Source organism: Adiantum capillus-veneris, chromosome 14, assembly GCF_014529385.1.
Source record: "Adiantum capillus-veneris isolate H3 chromosome 14, ASM1452938v2, whole genome shotgun sequence".
Classification (NCBI taxonomy): domain Eukaryota; kingdom Viridiplantae; phylum Streptophyta; class Polypodiopsida; order Polypodiales; family Pteridaceae; genus Adiantum; species Adiantum capillus-veneris.
The window spans coordinates 139,863,326-139,888,802 of NC_140944.1; the positions used below are offsets into that span (position 1 = coordinate 139,863,326).

Consider the following 25,477-nt stretch of genomic DNA (forward strand, 5'->3'; position numbering starts at 1 on the left):
GGTGCAATTGCCACGACATTCACTTGGGCAATGACGAAAGGCACCCCAAAGATAATCAATTATGCAGCGTATATACATGACAACCTAGTAAAGATGACTAACAAGAAGCCAACATACATTGTGCCAGGAGAATTAATCACTAAGGTGATTTATGGGGCACTGCATGCAAAAGGAAGATGGCATGATCCCCCGTCCCAGAATGACTGGCTGAGGCTAAAAGAAGACAAAGAGGACGAGCTACAAAGGGCACCAAGGGTTGCTACAAGACTGAAAAGATGGCTAGAGCCTGTTTTAGAAGAGCAGCCAAAGCAAAAGAAAGGAAAGAAGGAATTTGCCCAAGTACTTGCAAAAGAAACAAGGTCACAAAAAGCGGCAAGGTTAGAGAGGCTGATGGAGAGCTTCAGAGAAGAGAGAGCCCTTAAAGGCGATTTAAGTGAACTCTGGAAGCCTTCTCTAGAGTCAATGTCGGGATCATCCTGAAGAGTGCAAAGGGACAGATTCGAGGATTATATCAAGAATTTTGAGATTGTTGATGGTGCATCAGAGAATATACCGCATGTCCCTTTCACAGAGGAGGAAGTAGAGCAAATACGGCAAAAACTGCTAGATGAGCAAGAGAGCCAAGAAAGAGAAAGAAAAACTAAAGCTGACACAGATTTAAAGGGCAAGCCTACATACCGACCAGCCCTAAACCCATCCCACAGCCCTCACCACCTCCTAGTAGCCCTCCACAAGAAGAGAAAGAGGCTGAAGACAAGCCAGAAGAATGGGAGGAGGCCAAGCAGGAGCAGAGCCAGGAGCCGAAGCCAAAGGAAGAGGCTAAGCCTCGAAGTGAGCAAAAAGAGTTAGAAGATTATTATCACACATTTTTGGACCTGCTAGCTGCAGGATACACGAAGGAAGAAGCCACCAGAGTTGCATTCGACTTGGCGAGCACAGAGCCTAAAGAACAAATGCAAGGCATCATACTAGTGGAATTGAAAGAAATTGCCACAGATACAGTGGATCTGTACCCACCCTCCAACGACTGGGACGTGGTGATGACGAAGCTAACTGGGTTGAGAGCGCAATCCATGGCTTCAAAAAGCGAGATGACAGCTCTCAAGGCCAAGGAAATGAAGATTAAGATGGATGTAGACACTCTACAAGGACAAAGCCAAAGGCAGAAAGAGAGGGGAGTTGAGCTACAGGCCAGCTACAGGCCAGCCTAGCAAGGGCACTGCAAAGATGCTAGGCAGTGGAGGAAGAAAATCAAGCAGCAGAAAAAATAATGCAAGGAGTTGAAGAAGAATGTCAGCAGATCAGCAAATCATTGCTAGATGCCAAGAGGGACAGAGATAACTTGACCCTACAGCTGGCGGAAGAGTCTAAAGAAGTTGAAGCCATGAGAAACGCCAAGGAAAAGGCGGAGATAGATCAAGAAGCCAGCTTGGATGAGGTCCTTGAGCTTAAGGACCAACTCAAAGTAAAAGATCAGACCATCCAGAGGCTGCGAGCATCACCTTCCAGAGTCAAAGCTACTAGCTTGACTCACATCAATACGGAGAGTCAACTCTATGAAGAACAGATGTAAGAACTTCAGAAGGAGCTGACTCTAGAGAAAAAGCAAAGATTGATGATGCAGAAGGATCTATCGTCATGCAAACAAGAATGGAAGAAGAGCAAAAAGCCCTGCAAGAGGAAGTAGAAAGTATGAAAAGAAAGCTCGAGGAGACGGAGAGAATAAACGCCGAATTAAATGACCTCCTTGTGAATATGGGCGAAGAAGCGGAAACGGAAAAGCAAAAACTCTTGAGGCAGATAGAGGAGTTGAAATGACAGCAAGCAGGAGAGCAAGAGGGCACAGGACCGGCAACCAGTGAGGGCATTGATTTAGAAAATGTGGCAGATCCAGTGGACACGCCTATGCAAGAGGAAATCCTAGAAGGATCCTCTCAAGAGCCACAAGATCTAACACTCGAAGAGGAAGAAAAGTTGCGTAAAGCAATAGAGGTGGAGCTCAGAGAGACATCAAAGGAAGCCTTGGAGTGGGAGCAGAGGGTTTTCAAGTCTATGACCATTCAGAAGATCGACGCTAGCAACCTCGGGCGCGAGTGGCTTCAACCCTCTCTCCCATATCCATTGCTGAAATATGAGGCAGCCACCATCAACAAGCGGATAAGAGAAGAGTCGACCGTACCACTTTACAATGCAGATACCTCACAACCAGAAGGGGTCAGGCTAATTGTTGATTCTCAGCCAAAGTGGAGGAAGGCCTGGCTCACAAAGTACCCACAATACCTAATCCACTTGGTAGAGGCACCGAAAAATATTAGAGACAACCTCAGCTTTTTTCCTCTACCAAGGATCAGGACGTGGAAAGCGCAGGAAATCTTGCAAAGGAGCCAACCCACTTGGCTAAATTACCCTAAGCTGTCGGGCTTGAAGGCAGGTGAGAGAATAAGTATCCAATACATGGTGAAAACCCTAACGGACGCCATCAAATTGTTCACTGGCTCACCTAACCTTACATGCATCATGATGAAGAAAATCTGCAAAACCCTCTTAGCAGTATTTGAGACTTTCAAGCCAGGCCAGGTGACCGACAACATCTTTTTCTTCCAGGATACTTACAGATGCGCTTATGATCGGTCTGGTCAGCCTTCCAAGGAGGTGATACATGCGTTGTATCAAAGGATAATGTTTCTACCATCCTATTACCTCCAGGCTTTTGAAGAAGTGTTCTACACAGGCTTCTTCACAATAAACACTGACATTTTCGGCCCCACAATGATAAATCTACATGCAAGATACGAATCACTGATCAAGATGCGAGAAACGATACGATGAAGAAGCAGATCAGCGGCCATGTCGGGGACGACATGAGCAAGGAGGGGGGGAGTGTTAGAAGCTGGACACACCCCACGGCAACTAACTACTCGGAAGATTATTATTTTTGTAATTATTCATTCATTGAGGAAAACCTGATTTTTCACCTTGTAAATATTGGGACTTACAGAAGTTTTCAGATTGTATCCCAGTTTTGATAGTTAGATTGAGTAGATGGTTGATTTTGGAATTTTAGGGTTTGAGAATTGTAAGGTATATATACCACTTTTTGACCTTAATGAAAAACCTTTTGTCATTTTTAAAAAGAAGTTTTGAAGTCTGAGTAAGCGTACTGTGTACGAGAGAGAGTGCGAGCTTCATCTTGACGCTACGTGTGCACCGGTGGTCGGAATCGAGTGCGGAGAAGTGCAGCGGGTTGCCCCCGACGAGAGCTACGCGTCGATACCTACCTTGCGCGCGTACGGTCCGGTTTTGCGAGCTCCTTCTAGGAGCTTCATTTGGTGTTTGGGTGAGCATACGTTGTCCGATTTTGCATTGCAACATATCCACGCGTTCACATTGAGTAGAGCTACACATTAGGCACTTTAGATTTTGGAAATGAAGACCTGCAGATTTCTGCCAGACATCCTACGTGATTTTGCACCGGGTGTTTTGTGTTGGGGTTTTGGTTCATAGACCTTAGGGAGAGCGACCTATTGGTGTTAGTAGGGTCTCCTTCAAGTTCTATGGTGTTTCGAGATTGTTTGATGAGTGTTCGGCTCTAGAAAGCGTTGTAGGAAGTTTCCTCTTACGCACTCTTGAAGGCTGTGACTTAGACAATTGGTAGAGACCTCTCTAGGAATTAGTTAGGAGTCGGTCGAGTGTAGGTTGACACCTTATGCTTGCTTCCACGCGCCTGCGGGTCGAGCTTCGTCCTTAGCTGACATTATATGTTAGGTGAGTTCTCGCTATGCTGACGTCCGTCGTGGCGTATCCGTCAAACAAATGTTGAGCGAGGTCACACTATTACAAAAATAAAGAAAGGCTTGCTGCATGTTCTTAAGCAACTTGTCAGAACTTTACAATGGCTTGATAATGAGTATTTTAGTTCATAGGTGTGTTATTTCCAACCATACAATCCATCAACATAGAGCGTGCGGATGAATTATTCAGGATGAGTGAATGCTTGGCGTGGCCATGCATTTTTCACTTCACAACACATGGCCCATGGATAGCATCTTCAAGACAAATGTGTTTGGTCTCCCTTTGTATGCTAGTGTCTTACCAAACCAACACGGCATGGGTATACCCATTTGGCTTATGTTGTGCACAATTGACACTCGATCAGACAACCAAAGTATGGCACTTCAGATAACTCTACAAACAATTTTTTTGAGGATGGGCATGAGCAGCCTACGACCATTGTAACATACAAGTCATAATTGGAGCTTGACACATTTGAAAAGGTAATCAAGGTTGATCATGCTTGCTGGGAGTATAATAATGATGGCATAAGCATGCAAGTCTATTTTCATATTATAATATGATGGTTCCATGCAAAGAAAGCATGGGTGGAGAATCTTCTTCCAAAGGTACATGTTTATGCATGCATGTGAATGTTATGCATACATCCGTTTTGTTGATGATAACATACCCTTGTTATACTTGGGTGATCATAGGTCCCAAGCATCTCCAATATCAATTATACTCCTCAATGAACAATGATGCATTGTGCCTTTGAAACAGACTTTGAGCATCATTATCAGGAGCCCTTAAGTAACTTCTCTTCCTTTACAAGCGTGCAAAGGTATGTAACAAATGGATGTTGTGGTCGCGAGTGCTTGTGGCATCAGTAGTGGCCTTAGTTAGGATGCTTATTTAGCTATGAGAATTTTGACACTACTAATTTAGTTTAAAGGTTGTGACTAGACATAAAATACACCTTACGTAATGCCCAAATCAACAAATCTATTGTGGAGCTTCTCCATGCTATTGGGTGACTCCATGACTAGCACCTGAATGGGAGGAACTTTGATTGAGTTTTTAAGACAAAAGTAAGAAATAGGTAAGCATCTAGTGTTCCTTCAAATTCATCAATGGTATAAGATTTTTTATTTAATAGAGTTTGAATTATGTGTATGTAGTTGACTCAAGGCGCTTTAGCAAGAGAGGCTCATCAAGCAACATACTGAAAGACTTCAGGAGGGAGAGAAAATACTACGCTCATATGAGGATGGCCATTATAACTGGGTCATCATGAATGAGTTGACATTGTTGTTCAAGATGCAAAGTAGAAGTGATGTTGGCCATTGGTATTATGCGAGCCTCCAAAGAAATTATTGTGACTGCCAATATTTGTCAAGTGAATGTAAACACGTATGGTTTGCGACTCATATTGCAGAAGAACTTTGTGCATTTGGTCTTGATTATTCCCATTTTGGATAAGAGCTCTAATGTTGATTGTGATTGAAATCATGAATTCCAAGGGGGCTGAGTTTGAGGACTTAGCACTCCCTCTGGAAACCATCATGACATCCCCCATGAAGTTGTCCAAATGCAAAGTGAAGCCCGTGCATCTATTCAAGAGGTGAGACGGTTTCTTTTGAACATAGAGGGCCAATTAGAGGAGTGGAATTCAATTCAAATTGAGGATTACTTACATTGACTTACCACCTGCAAGGGCATTCTTTCAAGAGCACTCCCTCCCAAAGAGATTGATTTGCCACTCAAAGGAAGCATTAGAAAAATACAAGCCCATGTGACAAAAACATGTTTTGTTCATGGAAAGAGGCATGAGCCACCTCCAACAGTTCAACTAGAGGAGGAGCTAGCTTCCAATCAACCAAGTAAGCCATCACACCTCACTGGATCATTAAGGTGGAAGCATCGAGCGAGGAAGAACTTGCATATGGCTAGAGAAAACCCATGAGTGTGGTGTCCGCACTACTACACAAAAACAATTGTGGTTGACAACTCAAAAATAGTTCATGCACAGATTGCACACAATTCACACATAGATTGAATTTGGGTTTTTGAAAAAAAAATTACAATTTCAAACCTAGTTCACACTAAGTTCGCACAAAGTTCACATAATGCTTACAAGACACTAATGTTTCTATGACTAAGGCTAGTGGAGGGAAGGCTCTTTGAAAAATTTTGCAAACCCTCATGCATAATTCACACCCAGTTTACAGGGCCTCACATGTAGAGAGTGAGTTTTAGCCCTTGCAAACACAAGGTCTCCTCCTCTCCTCTCTTCTCCATTGCTACACACACTCACACACGCTCTCGCTTGTGCACTTCAACTGGTATCAGAGCTTAGGGATTGGGAGCACCATTGGAGCTCAGCAGGGGAGCAGGTAGAGAAGCAGCAAAAACTGCAACACGTTTTTGCAGATCTGTTTTGGCCTACCAAAACGTCTTCATTCAAGCCAATGCTCTACCTTCTATCCAGTTTTTTGTCCTCTTCAACTTTGCAAGAGAAAGTTTTCTCAAAATCTTTACCAATTTTGAGATACGTCACTTAGACTGCCTGTACGTCTAGGTACATAGCTGCACATTTTTGCAGAGCTGTTTCGACCTGTAAAAACAGCACATTCTAGGTTCATTCAAGATTGCCCAACCGTTTTTGCGTGGTCTACAACTTTGCAGAAGGAAGTTTCTGCAAATTCTGAACGGTCTGGGAGATATGTGATGACCGGCTGCAGGGTATTCCAAAAGTTGAAGATTATGTATGCCTATTGTGGTGAGCTACATTCGAAGAGCTAGGATTGGGCTTTGTCATTCTCTTGTTTTGCGCATTGATGTTTTGCTCTCGGTGAAGAGAGTGTGGGTTGATAATTTGAACACATTTATGCGCATACCTTGAGAACACTTTGTGGATGTATGCATTCTTGTGGACTCTCAGGATTCGAGAGTGGATTCATACAAGTTGTGTACATTGACTTGTGTGATTAAGCAGATTTCAAGATTGTGGTGCACGGATTTGCAGAGAGTTTTACAAGCATTTTTTGCATAATTGTGAGCTGAATTTTCAGTTGATTTGGATGCTCTTTGATACACATTTGGTACATGCTTGATGCTCGTTTACATTGCCATGTGGATGCACATGATGTGCCCTTTTCGGCGGATGGTATTCTTCGCCTTGCAGTGGCATATGTGGGCTAATTTTCAGTTGTTTTGAGCATCAATTTGTGCCATATTTTGGTTGTTTTGTATCCAAGTTTATGCTAGAATATGCCTTGCTTGTAGAGTGCGGTTGATGCACTTTGTGTTTCGGACTACAAGATTGTTTTCCAAGTTTACGGAGTTGAGACTTTGGGGCAACTCATGTATGCTTGAGTGCGGATTTTGCGCATGATTTGCTCATGGTTTTGAGCATGTTTATGGCATGTATGGTTATTATGGTTAAATAGCCAAATACTGTCGAAACTCTGTCGGATTTTTCTTGCGAGTTTATTTGTTTATGCACATGGTTTGCAATCGTGTCTTGATTGCATTTGGCACCTGTTGGAATTAGGGTTGAAGAGAAACATACACAGCTTGGAGAAGACGAAGGAAGCTCAAGGCACACAATAGAGAGTATGTTACTTAGTGTGCAGTGGAAAGATAGATAGCCCTAGCGTGATGGGCGTATATACAATGCACACGGGAAAAAACCTCCTAAAGAGGGGAAAAATGCCCCAGTGGTCCTAGGGTGTTCACACACATCATTACCAGAGGGTTGCAGAGAAACACACACAGCTTGGAGAAGACGAAGGAATGTGTAAACATATATTGCCTTTATGATTGTGCTCGGTTGCATGATTTGACTTTGAACTACAAGAGCTTTAGTGAGAATGTGAGACAGCAGGATTCTTGAGAAAATCTGAGACCTTGTGAATCTCTAAAGACTCTTTGAACTGCTCTTTAGCACTTGAAGCCCCTATTTTAGGCTTGTAAGAGCCTTGCCTTGTTAAAGCTCGTTAAAAGCTTTCAAATGCTTTGTAAACTTTGATGCCTTATTGCTCTTTAGTACCACTACAAAATGTGACACACCCCCTATGGAGGGCTTAAGAGCTTGGATAAGTTAAAACCCTTTGTTTGGGTCATGCAATAGCACGGCAAGGTGGCCCTTATAGGGGGATGGTAAATCTGGTAGTGTGTGTTGGGGTTCCTAGTCTAGTAGGTGTGGGTAAAGGCTTGGGCAAGCGTGAGGGTAGTGGCTGCTGGCAAAAAGCAATGGAAGGCTGGAACGGGCATCAACCAGTCCGGAGATGGTGGTAATCCACTGGTCGAAGCAGAACAGTGAGAGCAGGCTGGAGAGATGTGTTAGCAAACTCGAAAGTCTGCCTTAATTAGAACTTGGCACACTATTTGGCATGTGCCACTAGGCAGGCATGAAAATTGTGGGCTCTCCTTCCTTATTAAGGCTCACACACTAAGCTCTCTGAAGTCTGCAGAAAAACAGAGAAATGAGCTTATAGACTTGAGGCTTTATCCAACGGGAAATTTGATCATTGACGGGCCAAATCGAGCTTGGTATGGTTCTATCAAAAGCTTAGAATGAGGCCAACATACACACATAAGCCAATTCCATCAATTGTGAGTAGATCAAAAGTAATGATAGCTTCAAAATCAATGGGTTTGGGATAAGAAGATGATCAAGATGTTCCAAACTAGTGTGTAGTCACCAAAATTCCTTCACCAGGGTGTATAGCTTTGAATGCCAATGCAATGCTAGATGAAGAGAAACTCTAAATGCAAATGCTATAACCTACACACACAACACACACACACACACTAATTGCTAATTAATGAATCCTACTACTTTTTAATTAAGCCCGCCTAATCCATGAAGGGTAGTGGCCTCTTGGGTCTACCAAGGACATGCCCACACATGGATAGGTTAGAGATTAATTATTGAGATGTGCGATTAGGGAGATTGATTAGAGAATGCTAATCCTACCATACTCTCAGATACCACTTGTTGGGCTACGGTGGATTGACAAGACTAGCATTGATCTTGGTAACATTGATAATTACATTAGTAATGAGAGAGAGAGAGAGAGAGAGAGAGAGAGAGAGAGAGAGAGAGTCTCAAGCCAAGGGCAAACCCAGGGGAGTCATGGACTCAGACCAAGGGCCGACTGCTAAGTGCAGACAGGGGGGTTCTAAAATGGATGGCCAAGGGCGTATATAACGGGAGGTAGGGCGGAGAACCCTCTACGGTAGTTCTCTAGGTTTCACATTGGTATCAGAGCTAAAGGAAGGAAAAGCTATGGAGGAAGGGGCGTTGCATGTCTCGCTGGGAGGAAGGGGCATTGCATGCCTCGTTGCATGTTCTCTCTCTCTCTCTCTCTCTCTCTCTCTCTCTCTCTCTCTCTCTCTCTCTCTCTCTTTCTCTCTCTCTCTCTCTCTCTCTCTCTCTCTCTCTCTCTCTACGTGGGCATGGCCCCTTGTTTGTATACACAGTGACGATCGGGCACATATCCCACGGAATGCAACCCCTGGCTGGAGGACAAGGCTCTGTCAAGCTCCATGATTTTGAGCGAGACCGACTCCGAAAAGGAGCACCGTTCCGTGCTAAGGAAAACTAGAAGGTCTTGCCTTTGCCTTTCAGTTGGTCCGTCATGGGAACATCAATATTAGCATAGTTTTTAACGAACCTTTGATAAAAACCTGCAAATCCCAAGAAAATCTGTAACTCTTCCAAATTTTTAGGAGAAGGCCACCGCCGAATGGTATCCACTTTGGATTGATCCATGTGCAGTCCAGTAGCTGAGATAACATGCTCAAGATAGTGAATTTCCTCCTTGAGAAAATCACACTTGGATTCTTTGGCATATAATTGATTTGTTCGTAAGAATTCAAACACCTGCCTCATATGTTACAAGTGTTCGTCCTGAGAAGCATTGTATACGAGAATGTCATCGAGAAAAACGATAACAAATTTGCCCAAGTACGGTTTCAAGATACTATCCATAAGTATCATGAATGTTGCGGGCGCATTGGTTAACCCAAAAGGCATAACCAAAAACTCGTAATGTCCAAACCTTGTTCGGAATGCAGTTTTGGGTATATTAGCAAGTCAAATACGTACTTGGTGATAACTTGACCGCAAGTCTATTTTCGTAAAAATACGAGCATAAGTGAGCTTGTCGAACAACTCATCCATGCGTGGCAATGGGTACTTGTTCTTAACAGTAACCGCATTTAATCCACGGTAATCTACCTCCACATGCACAGTCTACCATCCTTTTTCTTCACTAATAGGATAGGAGAAGCCCATGGTGAAGAACTGGGTTGAATAAAGCCTTTGCTAAGATAGTTAGCAAGCTTACGTTCCACCTCAGCAACTTCAAAATAACTCATTTTGTAGGGTGGTTTACTGTCTGCAACCACGTTGATGCTATGTTGCACAGATCGTGTTGGTGGTAATCCTAATGACAAATCATTAGGAAAAAAATCGTGAAATTCCTTTAATAAATTTTTTAAATCACTAGCAAACTTTGCTTGTTGAGAAGTAGCCATCGGTGGAAGAGATGAGAGAGAAGCATGCGGCGTTGAGGAATGTTCAACAGATTCAACATTGGAAAGAAAATGACACAATGAATAACACAAGAAGACTTCATCTATTTCATTATCAAAAACGACCTGCATAAGCTCTGTTGTACATATCAGTGGTGAGGAAGACACATCCTTCTCTTCTAACAACACATGTATACCATGGGATTCAAAATTTAAATTGGTGTGCTCGTAGCTACGCTTCAATGATGGTCCTAGGTTATGCAACCATTCCCTACCAAGTACCACATCTGCCCTCTCCATATTCATAACCTGAAAATCCAAGGATGTGGAATAGCCTTGTATTTCCAACGGTACAGCTTTGACTTGAGTATCCCATATTTCGGCGTCATAACTATTTATCATTGCTACCTTGTAGCGGTGGGACCTTGGAGTTTGGGGTAATTTGAGTTTTTTCACTAATCCATAGTTAATGAAATTGTGAGTGGCACCGTCATCCACCAAGATGTGCACCTTGTGTCCTTAAAGAGATCCGTGCATACACACTAACTCATGTGGACCGAAGGTCTGTTGCCACATGGAAGCTATGATACAGCATTCATACACCACCTCAGTGTGTGTTACCTCCACCACAGAAAATCGTGAGGAAGACTCGAGAGGCAGCGGTTGCACCCTGTGCACTGCTTTCTCCTTGCCATGAGCAATAGATTTCCCCTTCGGACAATCCTTTTTGCCATGACCGCTTCCCAAGCATTGAAAGCATAACTTCTCTTTTTAAGCCTTCTCAAATTCCTCAGGAGAGAGAGGACCACGAGACCCCTTGGGTTTTTTAGCTGCTTCAGAATTGACTACTATAAATTTCCTTTTAGTGTGCCCATACTATGTGCGTGTATTACCATGTGTATTAGCAGGCACGTGATTATTATGTGCTTTCTTTTCATCAGGATCATCCTAAATGTGTGCTTTCATTATGGCCTCCTCAAATGTTTTGGGGTCCTGAGTCTTGACGTGCTTCTTAAGCTCGGGCATCAGACCACGGATATATCCACGTACTTACTGAAAGGTGTCTAGCCCTTCAAACTTGAGGATAACATCTCGACAGTGAGAGATATATTCAAGTAATGATGGGTGTTGGCGCATGGAACACGTGTCCCAAGCCGTCCAATTTCGATGAGCCTCATTCGTAGGCAGAAATTCTTTTCAAAACATAGCCTCAAAGGCTACCCAACTTTGTGGTATGATATTCTTCTCCTTGAGAGACATCCACCATTTATAGGCCTTGCCTTTCAGAGTCAGACTTGTCTGCAGTGCTTTAACTGCATCCGGAGTATGCCATAAGGTGGGAATTCCATTCCACTTGCTGAGAAAGATATTCACTGCATCCTTATTACGATCTCGATCCTCTTCCTTAAAAGTTGGTGGCTTGGTGTTTTTGAACAACTCGTCCACCTCCTTTGCAGTGAGAGAGTGCAGAGAATCCAGAGATGGACGTTGTCCATGATCAGAAGGACCTTGCCCTTGATCGGCAACATGCTCATGCATGTGTGTGTCAACAGGGCCGTTGGCCTGCTGTGCTGCATAAATTGTTCCACTAAAGTGGATAATTTAGTGACATTTTCATTTAGGGATGCATAATTGTTTCCATTACTGAGATGCGTGTTTGAAGTGCCCGAAATTCCTGAATATCGAGCAATTCATAAGCGTCATCACTTCCCGTAGCGTCGCGGGCACCCTCCGTGAGAGTATCCGGCGCGAGCCATCATGGGAAGGATCAGGCGTATTATGCTCGAAATTAAATGTCATATTGATATTTGAATCCATGGGAACACTGTGCACTGTAAGAAAGAGAAAGAAGAATACCTTGATTCAAAAAACAATCCCGTAGCTGTAGTACACCACAAACAATGAGAATTAGCCGTGCTAATTATGTTGTTCATCAAAGCTTTGTCAATCCATAAGTCCACCCGTTCACTTACACCGCTTGAACATGTCGCCGTCGATTCGAGCTTCCGAAGAAACAAGGGGTGTTGGATACTTGTTTGAAAACCTTAAAGCCATCGTAAATTAATCTTGATGAAGTGCTACAATTTCTGCAATTTTGGAGAACTTGCAAGAAATCGACGGCCTGCGGAAGAAGGTCTCGGCCCTTGTCGGCGAGGTTATATTGCCCTTGGCCGACTACAAATTGATGTTCAATCCGGAGGTATTACCGTACAGTAATTGCGTGCAAAATTTTGCAACTTCAATTACTCATGGCTTGCTGAAAAGTACACCGAGAATCAAGGCTTGCCCAACTTTGTATGCCGAGGCGTGTTTGGCTTGTATGGGGTGTATGCCGGGGGTGGGCATGCACCCTATGTTAACAAATTTGCGCAAGGTCGTTGGCCTTAGGGCACCATGTGCAAAGCCAACCAAAAGAGGCGATGGCTTGTTGCTGCAGAGCCACCGAGAGGCGATGGAAGACTCCTTGTGTCGGGTGAGTTGCTCAATTGCGCCCGCCACAGTGACGGGCTCCCTTCATATCGGGCTCACACTCTCTTCAAGCCCGAAAACGGGCGATTTCGTGCAGGTGATCCGACCGCCTTCCCTCCTTGCAAGCGGGGTTGCCCACACAGTGATCGCAGTCAGTTGCCTTGTGTAGAGTGGCTTCACACCTCATGCACATGCAAAAGCTAAAAATATGGTTGGCTCTCCATGCCTTTGTGTCCCAAAATATTGGTTGGCTCTGATACCAGTATAAGACCTAGGGGTGCTAGACCTTGAGATCCTCCTCCCAACCTCCCAGTATATAGGCAGGCTCCTAACCTCTTGCCCTAGACGGATCCCTTGTCCACATTGTCTAGCCCGGTTGCTTGGCCGTAGTCTGTGACTCCCTAGCCTTGCCCTTGTCCTGACATGACACTTTTGTTTCCAAGGACAAAAAGTCTTCTCCAAGGGGCGAGTAATGTTAGGCCAAGGGCAAATCCAAGGAATTTATGGACTCACACCAAGGGCCGACTGCTAAGTGCGGACACGGGGTTCTAAAATGGATGGCCAAGGGCCTATATAACGGGAGGTAGGGTGGAGAACCCTCTACGATAGTTCCCTGGGTTTCACACACACACACACACACACACACAGTAGAATCAAAAAATAACTTGATTAATCATAAAATGATAAGATGCACACAATGCTTGATTGGGTTAAGGTTGAGAAATTAAAAAGCGTACACAAGAGCTTGCTACTTAAATAGTAGCTCATATGGCTAGATGCACCTCTCAAGGGCCATAGGTAGGTCAATGGGCAAATCTCCAAAGGTCAAGAGTGGCTCCATAGAATGTGGAAAAGCCATGGTGACGGGAATGGCATTTGGATTTTTGTGCAACTCATCTGCTACCATGTGCTCTCACATGCTTGCTTGCTTGCTTACTAGACTACTTACTGTACAAGAGATGGTTCTCACACCGGTTGTCGGTGTTAGGCCAAGGCCACAAACCCAACACAAACTATGAACTGCAATCTAGAAATGTTAAATCTAGTTTGTGAAGTGTGAGGCAAGCCTCTAACACATCACAAACTAGACACCTACATATGCTCATCTCTAAAGTGTGAGGTCTCACAAAGCCTCTAACACACAATGAGTGAGACTGTATGCTCCATACCATCCCTAGAGCTTCCTAAACCCTCTTGTGAGTGTGATTGCTAGGGTCTAGCACAACACAAGATAGGGAGTCTATCCACCCCTTTAAACCCTCTAAAAATTGTGATTTTAGAAGTCTAATAGAGCACGAGATAGGGTTGTAAGACTCCTAGTGCTACTTAGTATGACCATGGGTCTAACACAAGCAATAAATGCTCTTTGCACCCGCAAAGCAACCTTGAAGGGCGAGGCATGCCCCTGCTCAACAAGGTTAGAAACAAAACATATGTAACTTTAGGAAGAAAAACCATAGTAAAGACAAAGCAGTTACCTAAATGCTATTGATGTTGGCAGGTAGACTACTGTTATTCTATCTTTGTTGTTGTTGCTAGTAGAATCTCTTTTACACAAGTCACAAGAATGAGCTTTCGATCAAAAGCGCCGCCTTTAATCAGGAATTGTTTTCAATCAAAACTCTTTTTGATCAAAAATATTTCGATCAAAACCTATCTCAATCAAAAATAAATTCGAATTATACGAGGGGTAGGCGTAAAATCTGGATAATCGATGTTTAATCCCGTTTTAAACGTACAAATTTTGTTAAATAGACGTATAAATGCAACCTAGGATGGTGCATCTCATGATTTCTTAAGTATAAATTAGAAATTATGTTTGCCACAGACTCCCACTTCACTTCGCTACAAGGTAACAATGGTTGAGATTTGGGATATCCAAACTAAAATGTCTTTAATAAGTGCAAGAGCATAACATAAGCTTAGATTTTGAATTTATAAATGTCGATAGGGCATATGTGGTCCTTAGTTGGGCATGGTTGCACAGGCTAGGCCCTACATTAGACGTAGCTACAAGGACAATAGTCTAATGTTTGCCAATGGTTGATATGTGCTACAATTGTGAGAAAAGAACATCCCTCCCTCACCACTTATTTGTATGGCTAATTTTTCTCGCCTTTATTTTAATAATGCAAAATAAAAAGCTTTTCTTTGTCACTCACTATCTTAAGCTTTATCTTGTTGAAGTTTGAGTTTGCAATTATATGACAAAGTTTCTTTTGTAAATGAATCTTCCTCAACACCGCATGCTTATCTTTCTTTCTCTACAATAGGTAACAAATAACATGATGAAAATGCTCCAAGTTTACATAACCAAGCTACAAGCTTGCAATATATAATTAATAGTAATTCATGCAAGTATCAACAACAAGCTACATAATAGGCAAAGGAGTTTATTTGGCATACAAAGATGTCTTCCATAATGATTTACCTTTCTAGAAGGCCTAAGGAACTATGATGTCTCTTCTCTACCCAAACCAACCCTCTTATAGTAGCCCATGACCCCTATCTTTAAGGATCCCTTTACCTCACAGCCATAGATTTTAGACATTGTTCCTTGTGACTTTTGTCCTTACATTACTCCCCCTTCAAGGGTTTTCATCCTTTAAAAAACATGGAAAACCTCTTACAAAGATCACCAATGTTTTTCCAAGTGGAACCTTCTTCAGGTCTATCTTTCCACTTAACTAAAACTTGTTGGCAAACATGATGTCATAGAGTTGAGCGGGTGACTCAATAATGTGGACCAAAATATATAGATCAACAACATTTTCTTGTTGTCCTAACTGCTTATATAAATGGGTAATATTAAAACATGATGAACGCATGAATATGCTAGTAAATCCAATTTACAAACATGTTGATCGATACTCTTGAGAATCTTAAAAGGAACACAATATCGTGGTAGTAGGTCCAGACTTTCAAAATGCTCAGGAACCTTCACAAATGTCAACTCTTCCTCCATGAAGGATACTTGTTGATGTTTCCCATCTACAAAAATTTTGTGACGATCTTGAGCTTGCCCAACATTTCTCTTAGCAATATGTAACATATCAAAAATTTATTTTAGGAAATCTTTAGACAAATGTATCCATTCATCAACCAACCCTATGGTAACAAGATACTGAGGTTGATAACCATACATGAACATGAGTATAATATTTCCCATGGAATTATGCTTTGCAATATTGTAACCAAAATTCAAGATTTGCAAATAATCTTCCCAATCGATCTATTTCTTTCTAACATATGCACATAACATATCCTCTAGAACCTAATTTACTCTCTCGCTCTGTCCATCGGTTTGAGGATGATTATCTAAACTCAAACTTAGAGTAGTTCCTAACTTTCAAAAAACTGCTCTCGAAACTTGACCATCAAACACTCTACCACAATCAATAACAATATCGCATGAAAGGCCATATAATTTGTACATGTTGTCCATAAAGAACCTTGCAAAGTTTTGAAGCCTTGAGCGTAGTATTAGTAGGAATAACCAACACATCTTGGTATTACGGTTTACAACTATCCAAATAGATTCATGGCCACAAACTATCATAGGTCAACCAATAATAAAATCCATATAGATCCTATTTGGGATCTTTATAGGGTGTAAAAGCCCACCTATCTTTAGATGATCAACTTTTGTCACTAGAAAAAATACACGGATGAACGTCCTTGTATAAACTTGGCCAAGAAACTACCTACTAACTAATGCTTACATCATCCTAATACGAGATAACATACACTGGGATGTTACATATCGATAGCTTTGTACTCTTATCAACCCAAATCTTTCCAGATTCTTCCTGGTGGCATCATCTCACATGAAATTTACCTCACAAGCAAAAATGTGTTGCACACCCAACAAGTGGGAATTGAACTTTGTTGTGACTGAGAAAGAGCATCCGTTCTGACCATCCCACCATCTCTGCACCATATAAATAATGTCGCCAATTGCAAAGGGTATGTAAAATGGAAAATAGCTCACACTCGTAGGCATAATAAGTATATCAAGCACGGTCTAAGTTCTTAATTCCAAAGGCAATAAATCTACCATATTGAACTAGAATTGCACCAATGGATTTATTACTAGCATCGATCTCCAAAGCAAGACTTTTTGATGGATCCATGGTGTTCAAGAGAAGAGTGGTCACTAAACCCGTCTTAAGCTTATCAAAGCTACTTTGCAGCTCATCTTTCCAAATAAGTTGATGGACTTGACCCTTCAATTCATCGGTCCTAGGCACAACTATTCGTACATAGTTCTTAAAAACTTGCAATAATAGCCAACTATACCCAAAACAGTTTGAAGCTCTTCCAAATTATTGGGAGGAGGCCACTTTAAAATAGTTTCAACATTATTAGGATCCATGTCAAGACCATAAGAAAAATAATGTCCAAGATACTGTTCTTGGGATTGCATACAAGCCAAATTACTCTTCTTGGCATATGCTGGGTTCTGTCTAAGCAATTCAAAGACGTTTTTGAGATGCCCTAAATGTTCCTCTTTGGAATGATTGTAAATGAGGATTCATCCAAGAAAATAACCACAAGTTTACATAAAGAAGGGAGTAGGATTGTGTCATGAAGTGCTATAACCAAAGTTGAAGCATTTGTTAATCTAAGAGGAAGAACACAAAACTCAAAATGTTCAAACCATGTGAGGAAAGATGTTTTAGGAATATCGCTTGGGTCAATTTGTAACTAATTATATCTTGATCTTAATCACTATTTGTAAAATAGCTAACCCCTGGGGTCAACCAAAAAGCTCATCAACTCTTGGCATATGATTTTTTTTAACTTTTTTGTAACTTTGTTCAAGCCACAATAGTTTACACACATGCACATAGAGCCATCCTTTTTCTTCGCCAAGAGCACTCAAGATTCCCACAGAGAAGAACTGGTTTGAATAAAACCCTTACTAAGATAATTAGCAAGCTGACCTTCTAATTTCTTAGTTTGAAATTCACTTAGCTTATACGTTAGTTAACTTATAAGTTTACTATCCGGTTGCACATCTATAGTATGCTAATTTTTTACTATGGAGGTAACCATAGAGGCAAATCATCAAGAAACACATCTTCATAATTGTGCAAAACTTGATTAAATTCATTTTGAACGATAGAATCATACTTAAAGCTTTTATCTTTGTGTAAATGCATCTCAATTGTACATGTGAAAAGAGAAGGGGGGTAGATCACACTATTCAAAACCCAAAATGTGGTTTCCATCAACTTCAAGCAGAAGAGTATTATGTTGATAGCCACTTTTTGAAGTAGGTCCAAGGCCATACAACCACTTGTGTCCAAGAGCCACATCAGGTCTTGACACGTTCAAAATGAGTTCATAACTTGAAAATTTAATGTCATCAAATGGCCATGAACTACTAGCAAAACATCTTTAACCATAATATTGGAGCCTTGCCCTTACGTAAGAGATACAATATCTAGCTATGGGTCTTAGTTTATGGAAGCTGTATTGTCTTAACCAAAGCATTTATAAAAAAATTACGAGTTGCTTCATTGTCAAGTATGCACACCTTGTGCCCCCATTAATGTATCCACAAAAATGAACTAAATCACGGGGACCCATTGGATACTTCCACATGGAAGCTACGAGTAAACATTCATGTTCCTCTATGAAGTGAGACACTTCCACCTGAGAGAAATTATTGGGCTCACTTAATTGTAGCACAATTTGACAGTGTGCAAAGCATTGTCTTTATCTTTTGCTGCAACTTTATCATTGCACTTGGCCTTATCTTGATCTGCATTCGATTCAAAAGGTATTCTCGCTTAGTATGCTTGTTTGATAAACACTTGAAATAAATTTGTCCTTCTTTGCTCTTGCATAACCTGCAATAGATAATTTTTTTTTGGGACAGGTAGGATTTAATCATAAGTTTTTTATGGATTATGTAAAACTTAATGTTCCTATGATGGACCCACTGAAAGATAAAGGTAAGGTTTTCCTTTGGGGAGAAGATCAACAACAATTGTGAAAAGCTTGAGGCAACTTTAACATCATCACTTATACTAGCATAGTTGATCCACTGAAACCATTTGTTCTAGAAACTAATGTTAGTTCTACAGTTGTTGGTGACGTTCTACTCCAAGATGGTAGACCAATGACATTCGAGAGAGAGAAACAAAGTTACTTTGCTTGAACACATGTAAGTAAGAAGCAAACAAATTGGAAAGATTATCTCCCCATCTTAGAATTTTCTTGCCAACAATACTAAACTTGTGACTAGAAAGTTTAGCCTTTTAAGTCAAAGTGAAATGTTTTTGGGGCTTCGGCAATTGATTTTGGCGAAGGTCATTGCTGCGAAGGAAATGTATTGTCAAAATGTTGGCATGGCATGTATTCGTGTAGATTGTAAAATCTACAAATGTTCATCAAACTTTTTATTGGCCTCCTAAAGGCCTTAGCACCCCAAGGGTGAAGGTCGTTCAAATTTCTTTGTTAGACAAGTGACCCTAAGAGCTTTAAAAGAATTAACCTTTCAACTGCTATTCTCTAAAGTCTACATTCACTTTTTTGGGTATGCTTGAAAAAGACTTTAGAGAATAAAGGATATGAATATATGCATATAATTTTGGGTTGATTCTTTTTGTAAGAATCTAAGTGAGATGTTGCTTTGTCGAAGAGACGAAATAACAAGCAAAGTTAGAGGAGGGAGGTCGAAAATGGTGAGCAACCAGCCAATTGGAGGAGTGACTTGAGGGTTGGCAGGAGAGGCTACATCACCGATCTAGGAGAAGAAGATTGCCTTTTTCTAATATGTTTCTTGCATCGAATAGCTCACAGGTGGAGTGGCTTAGCCCGAAGATTTCTCTTTCACTTGGTGAGGTCGTGAGGTCGAGCTCGCAGGTGGAGTGGCTCAACCCGAAGATTTCTCTCTCACTTGGTGAGGTCGAGGTCACTCACTGCGTGGTGCTTATTTGAGACTTGTCGAGCTTGAATTGCTAAGTTGAAGTGGGATCTACGAAGATTCGATCTAATGAGAGTAGAAAGAGCGAGTTTGATCCCATGATATGAGGAACTGATAAAGGGTCCTTTCATTTAAGGACTTCAAAAAATTTCATCTCACTAAATTGTTTATTATTTTCTATGCTTATTATGATGTGACGAATTGATAAAGGGTCCTTTCATTTAAGGACTTCAAAAAATTTTATCTCACTAAATTGTTATATTATTTTCTATGCTTATTAAATCTATATTTTCTTATAAAACAACATTAAAATATTCTTTTGTTTAAATATCTTTTTAATTTTATTATTTTTATTACATATAATTTTTTCACAAAATGTGAGAATTATAAATTTTTTAATTTTATTATATCCTATGTCTATTAGACCTACCTTTTTCTATGAGAATGTTAAAATTTTCTTTTCTTTTAATTTGGCAATGAGTCCCTTTAATGTTTTTATTACATAAAAAATTTCCACAAAATTAAGAAGTATCAAATTTTTAATTATATTATATTTTATGTCTATTAGAGTGTGGTGTGTGTTTGTGTAGGTAGAGTCTGGCCACCTAGTGTGGTCGGACATGTTATGGTTGTAACCAACTCTCTAGCATAAATACGGAGGTGCTTGCTCCAAGAAAGGCACGCTCATTTGGTCTCAATCTTGCTCCACATTTGGGTACACCACATTGGTGGAGGAGACGGGCATTCACCTGCTTGCGCAGCCTTCACTTTCTTGCCACTGTTTCTTGCTTCATGTAGCTATGTCATTTTCCATCGAGCCAGACTAGGAGCCCAAGGGCTTTTGAGGCTCAGGTCATCCTACCGCTTCCAATTCCTAGCCGTTGCACCCCCCTACAATCCTTCTTCATGCAATAATCTCGCCAGCTCCCCTGTAGAATAGACCCATGCAGGTCGTGCCTCCCCCTGTCTCCGAGGCCTTCAAGGACAAATTCAAGCAGGTCGCTCCAAACCTTCAGTTCCCTTCCTAGTTCGTGATGCCTCCCCCTGCTGTCCTTGTAATCCTATTCACCAAGCTCACCGTCAATTTCGTCCTTCCTTACAAAATGAGTTGGATGCTAAGGAGGTTGACATGATAATTGTGTCGGCAACCACTGGACAGAGGGGTATTCTTCCTAGGCATGTACCCACCATTGCATAGTTGAAGCCTGGCATTCAGTCTGTTCATGAAGGCTATGAAGTGACTCAATACTTCGTGAGTGGGGGACTTTGCTTTTGTGTATCCAAACTCTGTTGTAGATGTTACTGTTGTAGATGCATATCCTCTGGATGTTTTTCATCCGGAGCAAGTAAGGAAAGGGCTGACGGAGTTCAATGTGACGTCCTCTACAGCAAGCACTGATGCTGAAAAAGCTGAAGCCCAGATTGGCGTTCAATTGCATAGTGCACTCTTGTCAGACAAACAACAATGTATCCCTTCCTTTCAGTCGATGGCATCCAGCAATCCCAACTTGTCGTATGACCCACTCAACTCTCCAGTATTTGATGCTTCTCATCCCGCTGAGGTGACGACGGTTCCAGAAAACACCTCAATGATGAGCCTAGTTTCATGGCTTCACTGCTTCAAGAATGGTTTGTCGACGCTTGCTTCTTCAAGAATGTCGCTCTCTATAGCGATGTGTCGTCAAGGTAGCCAAGGCAGGTCAGGCTACGATAACGTCAAGTGCAGTATGTATACACCTTCAAGGCCTGTTGCGATGCCCCTTAGTTCACTACCAAATCCAATGTGGCCGCTGATGATGTTGGGTTCTTGGCAGCGTCAAACTGATCTCAACGAAACTTCTTTGCTTCCCTACCCATCAGTCCGTTGCATAGTCCGTGCTACAACTTCTCGAAGAAGCAACACATAAGACTGCAGTTGACATATTTGCATTCTACAAGTGCAAGGATGGGCAGGAGATGCCACATTCCATTGCCGCTAAAGGTCATCAAGTCGAGATGATTCATTTAGCCTAGAAAATGGCTACAGACCCCAATTCATTAGCTTCCTCTCAATTAGTTCTTCCCAGTTTTCATCATGTTCCGTTTGACATATTTTCTTAATAGTAGATTGTGTTCAATAAAGCATCAAATCAAGCCACCAAACCCCTTATGGAAATGGATGAATGTCGCCAAAATATCGTACCCATACTTTAAGTTTTTCCTTCCTTGTCTTATCCATTTCATTGGGATAGCGACCTAATGTTTGCATAAGCGAGAGATACAATTTCCATGTCTTGATGATGATCGGCATGATGTTAGTTCTAGTCCCCAAATTCAGTCCCTAGCCCCCAAGCCGTTGTATGATCACTCCCCCCGGATGAGATATTGGAGTTGATGCAGTCCCTTCAATCATGTCGCGTCTCTTCTCAGTTCAATCTTGTAAAAAGATGTCCATCTTTTTCTCCCTAAGGGGAGAGGTGTGGTGTGTGGTTGTGTAGGTAGAGTCCGGCCACCTAGTGTGGTCAGACATGTTATGGTTGTAACCAACTCTCTAGCATAAATAAGGAGGTGCTTGCTCCAAGCAAGGCACGCTCATTTGGTCTCAATCTTGCTCCACATTTGGGTACACCACAAGAGCTACCTTTTTTAATAAAAATATTATTATTATTTGTTTTAATTCGGCAATGGGTCTCGTTATTTATTTTACTTCTTCTTCTTTTTTTTGTTTTTTTTTTTGTTTTAGAAATGCAAATGTGAGCCTTTAAATTTGTTCTTTAAGTGAAACCTTTCGTAATAAGCCATTTGTGATTATGTGTGTATAATGTACAATTTTTATTTTAAAATACAAAAAATTAACATGTGATTGTAAGCACTCGTTGATACCCGCTTCTCATAACTCTCATCCCCTTGATCATGACTCTTCACCTTGTTTTTTTGTGCAATTATTATTTTGCGTTTGAAGAAATGGCTTTTAGAATTCTAGGAAGCGTTCCCACCGGACAGGTATTTTCGACTTGCAAGTTTTGTCGGTGACTGTGATGGTGGGCGATGGTGGTGGTGATGGTGATGATGAGGAGGAAGGGTGTCGTGTGAATTTGTATTTATAAAGTAACAGCCTCTGGGCGCTATACAGAGGGTGCCCAAATCGGGCTTCCACCATCGGGTCTCTGCTTTGCGACGACCTTGTAGTGAATGAAGGCCGCCAGTTGCAGCCGCCTCCTTTCATAGACTACGGCACATATTGTTTTGTCGTGATCTTTTGCAATTACAATCTAGCATGCATTGTATGTATGTTGCGTGCTCAGCATTTGCATGTCGCCACTAGTTCTTGCATGCCATGATCCAACCCCATCAAACGCCTTCGCCACCACCATCTGCACCACAGAGCAACAAAGCGTCTTCAAAATGGCTATGGTGGCAAGACCTGGGCTTAAGGCATGCAATTCTGGAGAATCTGCGCGGCAGACCACGGCAGTCGCGTGTGCAAGTTTGGCTTATTCGATTGAGTACCTGTGTACTCCTGTGGACGTGCCTCATTCAGCTTATGGCCTTGGCTGAACTTTGGCACCCCCGCCTATTCAAGGGATGGCCACCTTGCTTTGACAAGCACCGTTCAGGTGTTAATGATGCTTCGGCTTCCAGTCCAGAGCATGTTTCTTCCAAGTTCTCAGCATTTCCTCCTCCAAGTATGCAACCTGGCGTCGATCCTCTTGCCAATAGCTATGCAAGTAAATGTGCATACAAAATTGTTAAGTTTTCCATTTTCGTTTGTGCTGCAAATTATTCTGTTGCTTGCACACGTTTTTGTATTAAGAGGACACGCTCATTACAATTGACAAATGGTTTAAAACCTTTTGAATCCAGGGCTCTACAAGAGCAATGGCTATCTATTGGTATCCTGCAATGGTGGACTTAATCAAATGAGAGCAGCAGTATGCTTTCTAGAATAGTTTAGTCTATAAAATAATTGCCAATATTATCGACTGTTATTTTAAAACTGTTCTAATGTTTTGGCAGATATGTGATATGGTTGCAATTTCAAGGTATCTAAATTTGACTTTGGTAGTACCAGAGCTTGACAAGACCTCATTCTGGGCCGATCCAAGGTAGGATTGCAATGAAATTTATGGTTTTTGTCTGAGCTATCTAGGCAAGCAGGTTTTTGAATTGGTTTTGCAGTAAAGATGTGGAAGTTAATAACTAGTTGTATGGTTAGGGCTTATGGAATGTGTGCCAAAATCGCTTAATGTGGAAGCGTACACATAGAGAGAGAGAGAGAGAGAGAGAGAGAGAGAGAGAGAGAGAGAGAGAGAGAGAGAGAACATGGTTAGCATACGATGTGACATGTTTACCTTGTTGAGACACTTTCAATCTCTTCAGGTACCATGGAGGTAAGAAGCTCTCGTCTTGAGATCTTTTTGGAACTTCTCCCAGCTAAAGTTTGAGAGGTTCGTCTGAGAAAGGATGCTTAATGGGTGGCTCATTAGTGGTTGACTTCCATCCACTCATCCTTCCAAGTGATAGCATCACCCTTGAGATGCATTGAGACTAAAAGAACCTTGTTACTTTCGGGCCTTTTCACAACTGCGAATTAAAATACAACCATGAGTAAATCACAATTGCATCCATGTTACCGTTAAACTTACTGACTAAATCTTCTTAGGAATTGGTTTGTTGATGTTTGGTGTAGTCTTGGTAGCCTCCGCAATGGTCTTGGTAAGCTTCTCATAAGTCGGCTCTATGGGTGCTGGGTTGGATTGTGAAGCTAGAGTGGAGATGAAATGACGCATGACAGCCTGCTCGTGCTTCCGCGCCTCAGCCTCAGCCTTGGCCTCATGCTTCCTTTTACGAGCCTTGGTCTCGGCTGCCAATCGTTGTTGCTCTCACTTGGCTACTTCCATCCGCTCTTGTTGTTGGTTGTGGTTTCTTCTCTCCACCATTATCCGCATCATGTAATGCATAGGACTAGATGCCACCTATGGGATGAGACTGAAGAGGATGGTGGGGTAGCTGGAGGGTCCACTGGAAAGGAGACATCCTCCCATAAGGACGTCCTCGACAGATATAACTCACCACTAAAAGATAGGAGAAGGGATCCTTTATCGGTATGAAACCCTTGGTCGGCCAACCTCCAAATATACCCCACGATCTAAGTGGGAATAAAATAGGGTAAAGCTCTAAATAGAGGGCTTGGACCGTAATTGTCTGCTTAGCCAGCCGTGGCCCAACTCGAATCAGGTGCAGCCTGGGGTACACTAGCCGTATAAGTATCTAGAAATTCTAAGTGAAGTAGCAGAGTGGTGTAACTCTGAACACCCCCCCCCCCCCCCCCGCCCCGGCACCTGATACTCATACCATCAGAAGCCGAAGATATGATGTGAGGATTAGTGGTGCTAATCCTGTAATTAAGATTTAAAACTTCATACTTGAGATCAAACTGAGACTCAAAGACTGAATGTGTGTTTGATTGATTGAATGAATGCTTGAAAACTGAGTACAATAGGCTCCTTATATAGGAGACGAAGACACAAATGAAAAGACACGTCTGATGGTGAAGAGACGCGACTTTAGACGTAAAGAGACATCCTTTCGGCGAAGAGCTCTAACCATTGGACGAAGAGTCGTAACCGTAGAGCGAAGGGGTGTGACCAGTCGTTGAAGGAGTGTGCCTTTTGGCGAAGAGGCATGTCTCTTGAGTGAAAGGTCACGACTATCCAAGCGTAGGGGTTCTTTTTTGGCATGGCACTTTGCGTATCTGCAACTAGGAGTAGATGT

The 25,477-nt window shown here is 41.9% G+C and overlaps 1 protein-coding gene and 1 pseudogene across 2 annotated transcripts in view; both read left to right on the plus strand.

Moving 5' to 3' along the window:
* The first annotated feature begins 17,830 nt into the window (after positions 1-17,830).
* Positions 17,831-22,809, plus strand: LOC147443239 (ATP synthase subunit delta', mitochondrial-like; annotated as a pseudogene).
* LOC147443240 (rhamnogalacturonan I rhamnosyltransferase 1-like) overlaps positions 22,684-25,477 on the plus strand; it is a 39,539-nt gene continuing 36,745 nt past the window's right edge. The window contains exons 1-3 of one of the 2 annotated variants that reach the window (XM_086529149.1): positions 22,684-23,430; positions 23,567-23,634; positions 23,720-23,808. In XM_086529149.1, the coding sequence (XP_086385275.1) occupies positions 23,040-23,430; positions 23,567-23,634; positions 23,720-23,808 (548 nt within the window). In that variant the 5' untranslated portion in view covers positions 22,684-23,039. The remainder of the gene's footprint in view (positions 23,431-23,566; positions 23,635-23,719; positions 23,809-25,477) is intronic. The other variant, XM_086529150.1, reaches the window with a different exon arrangement.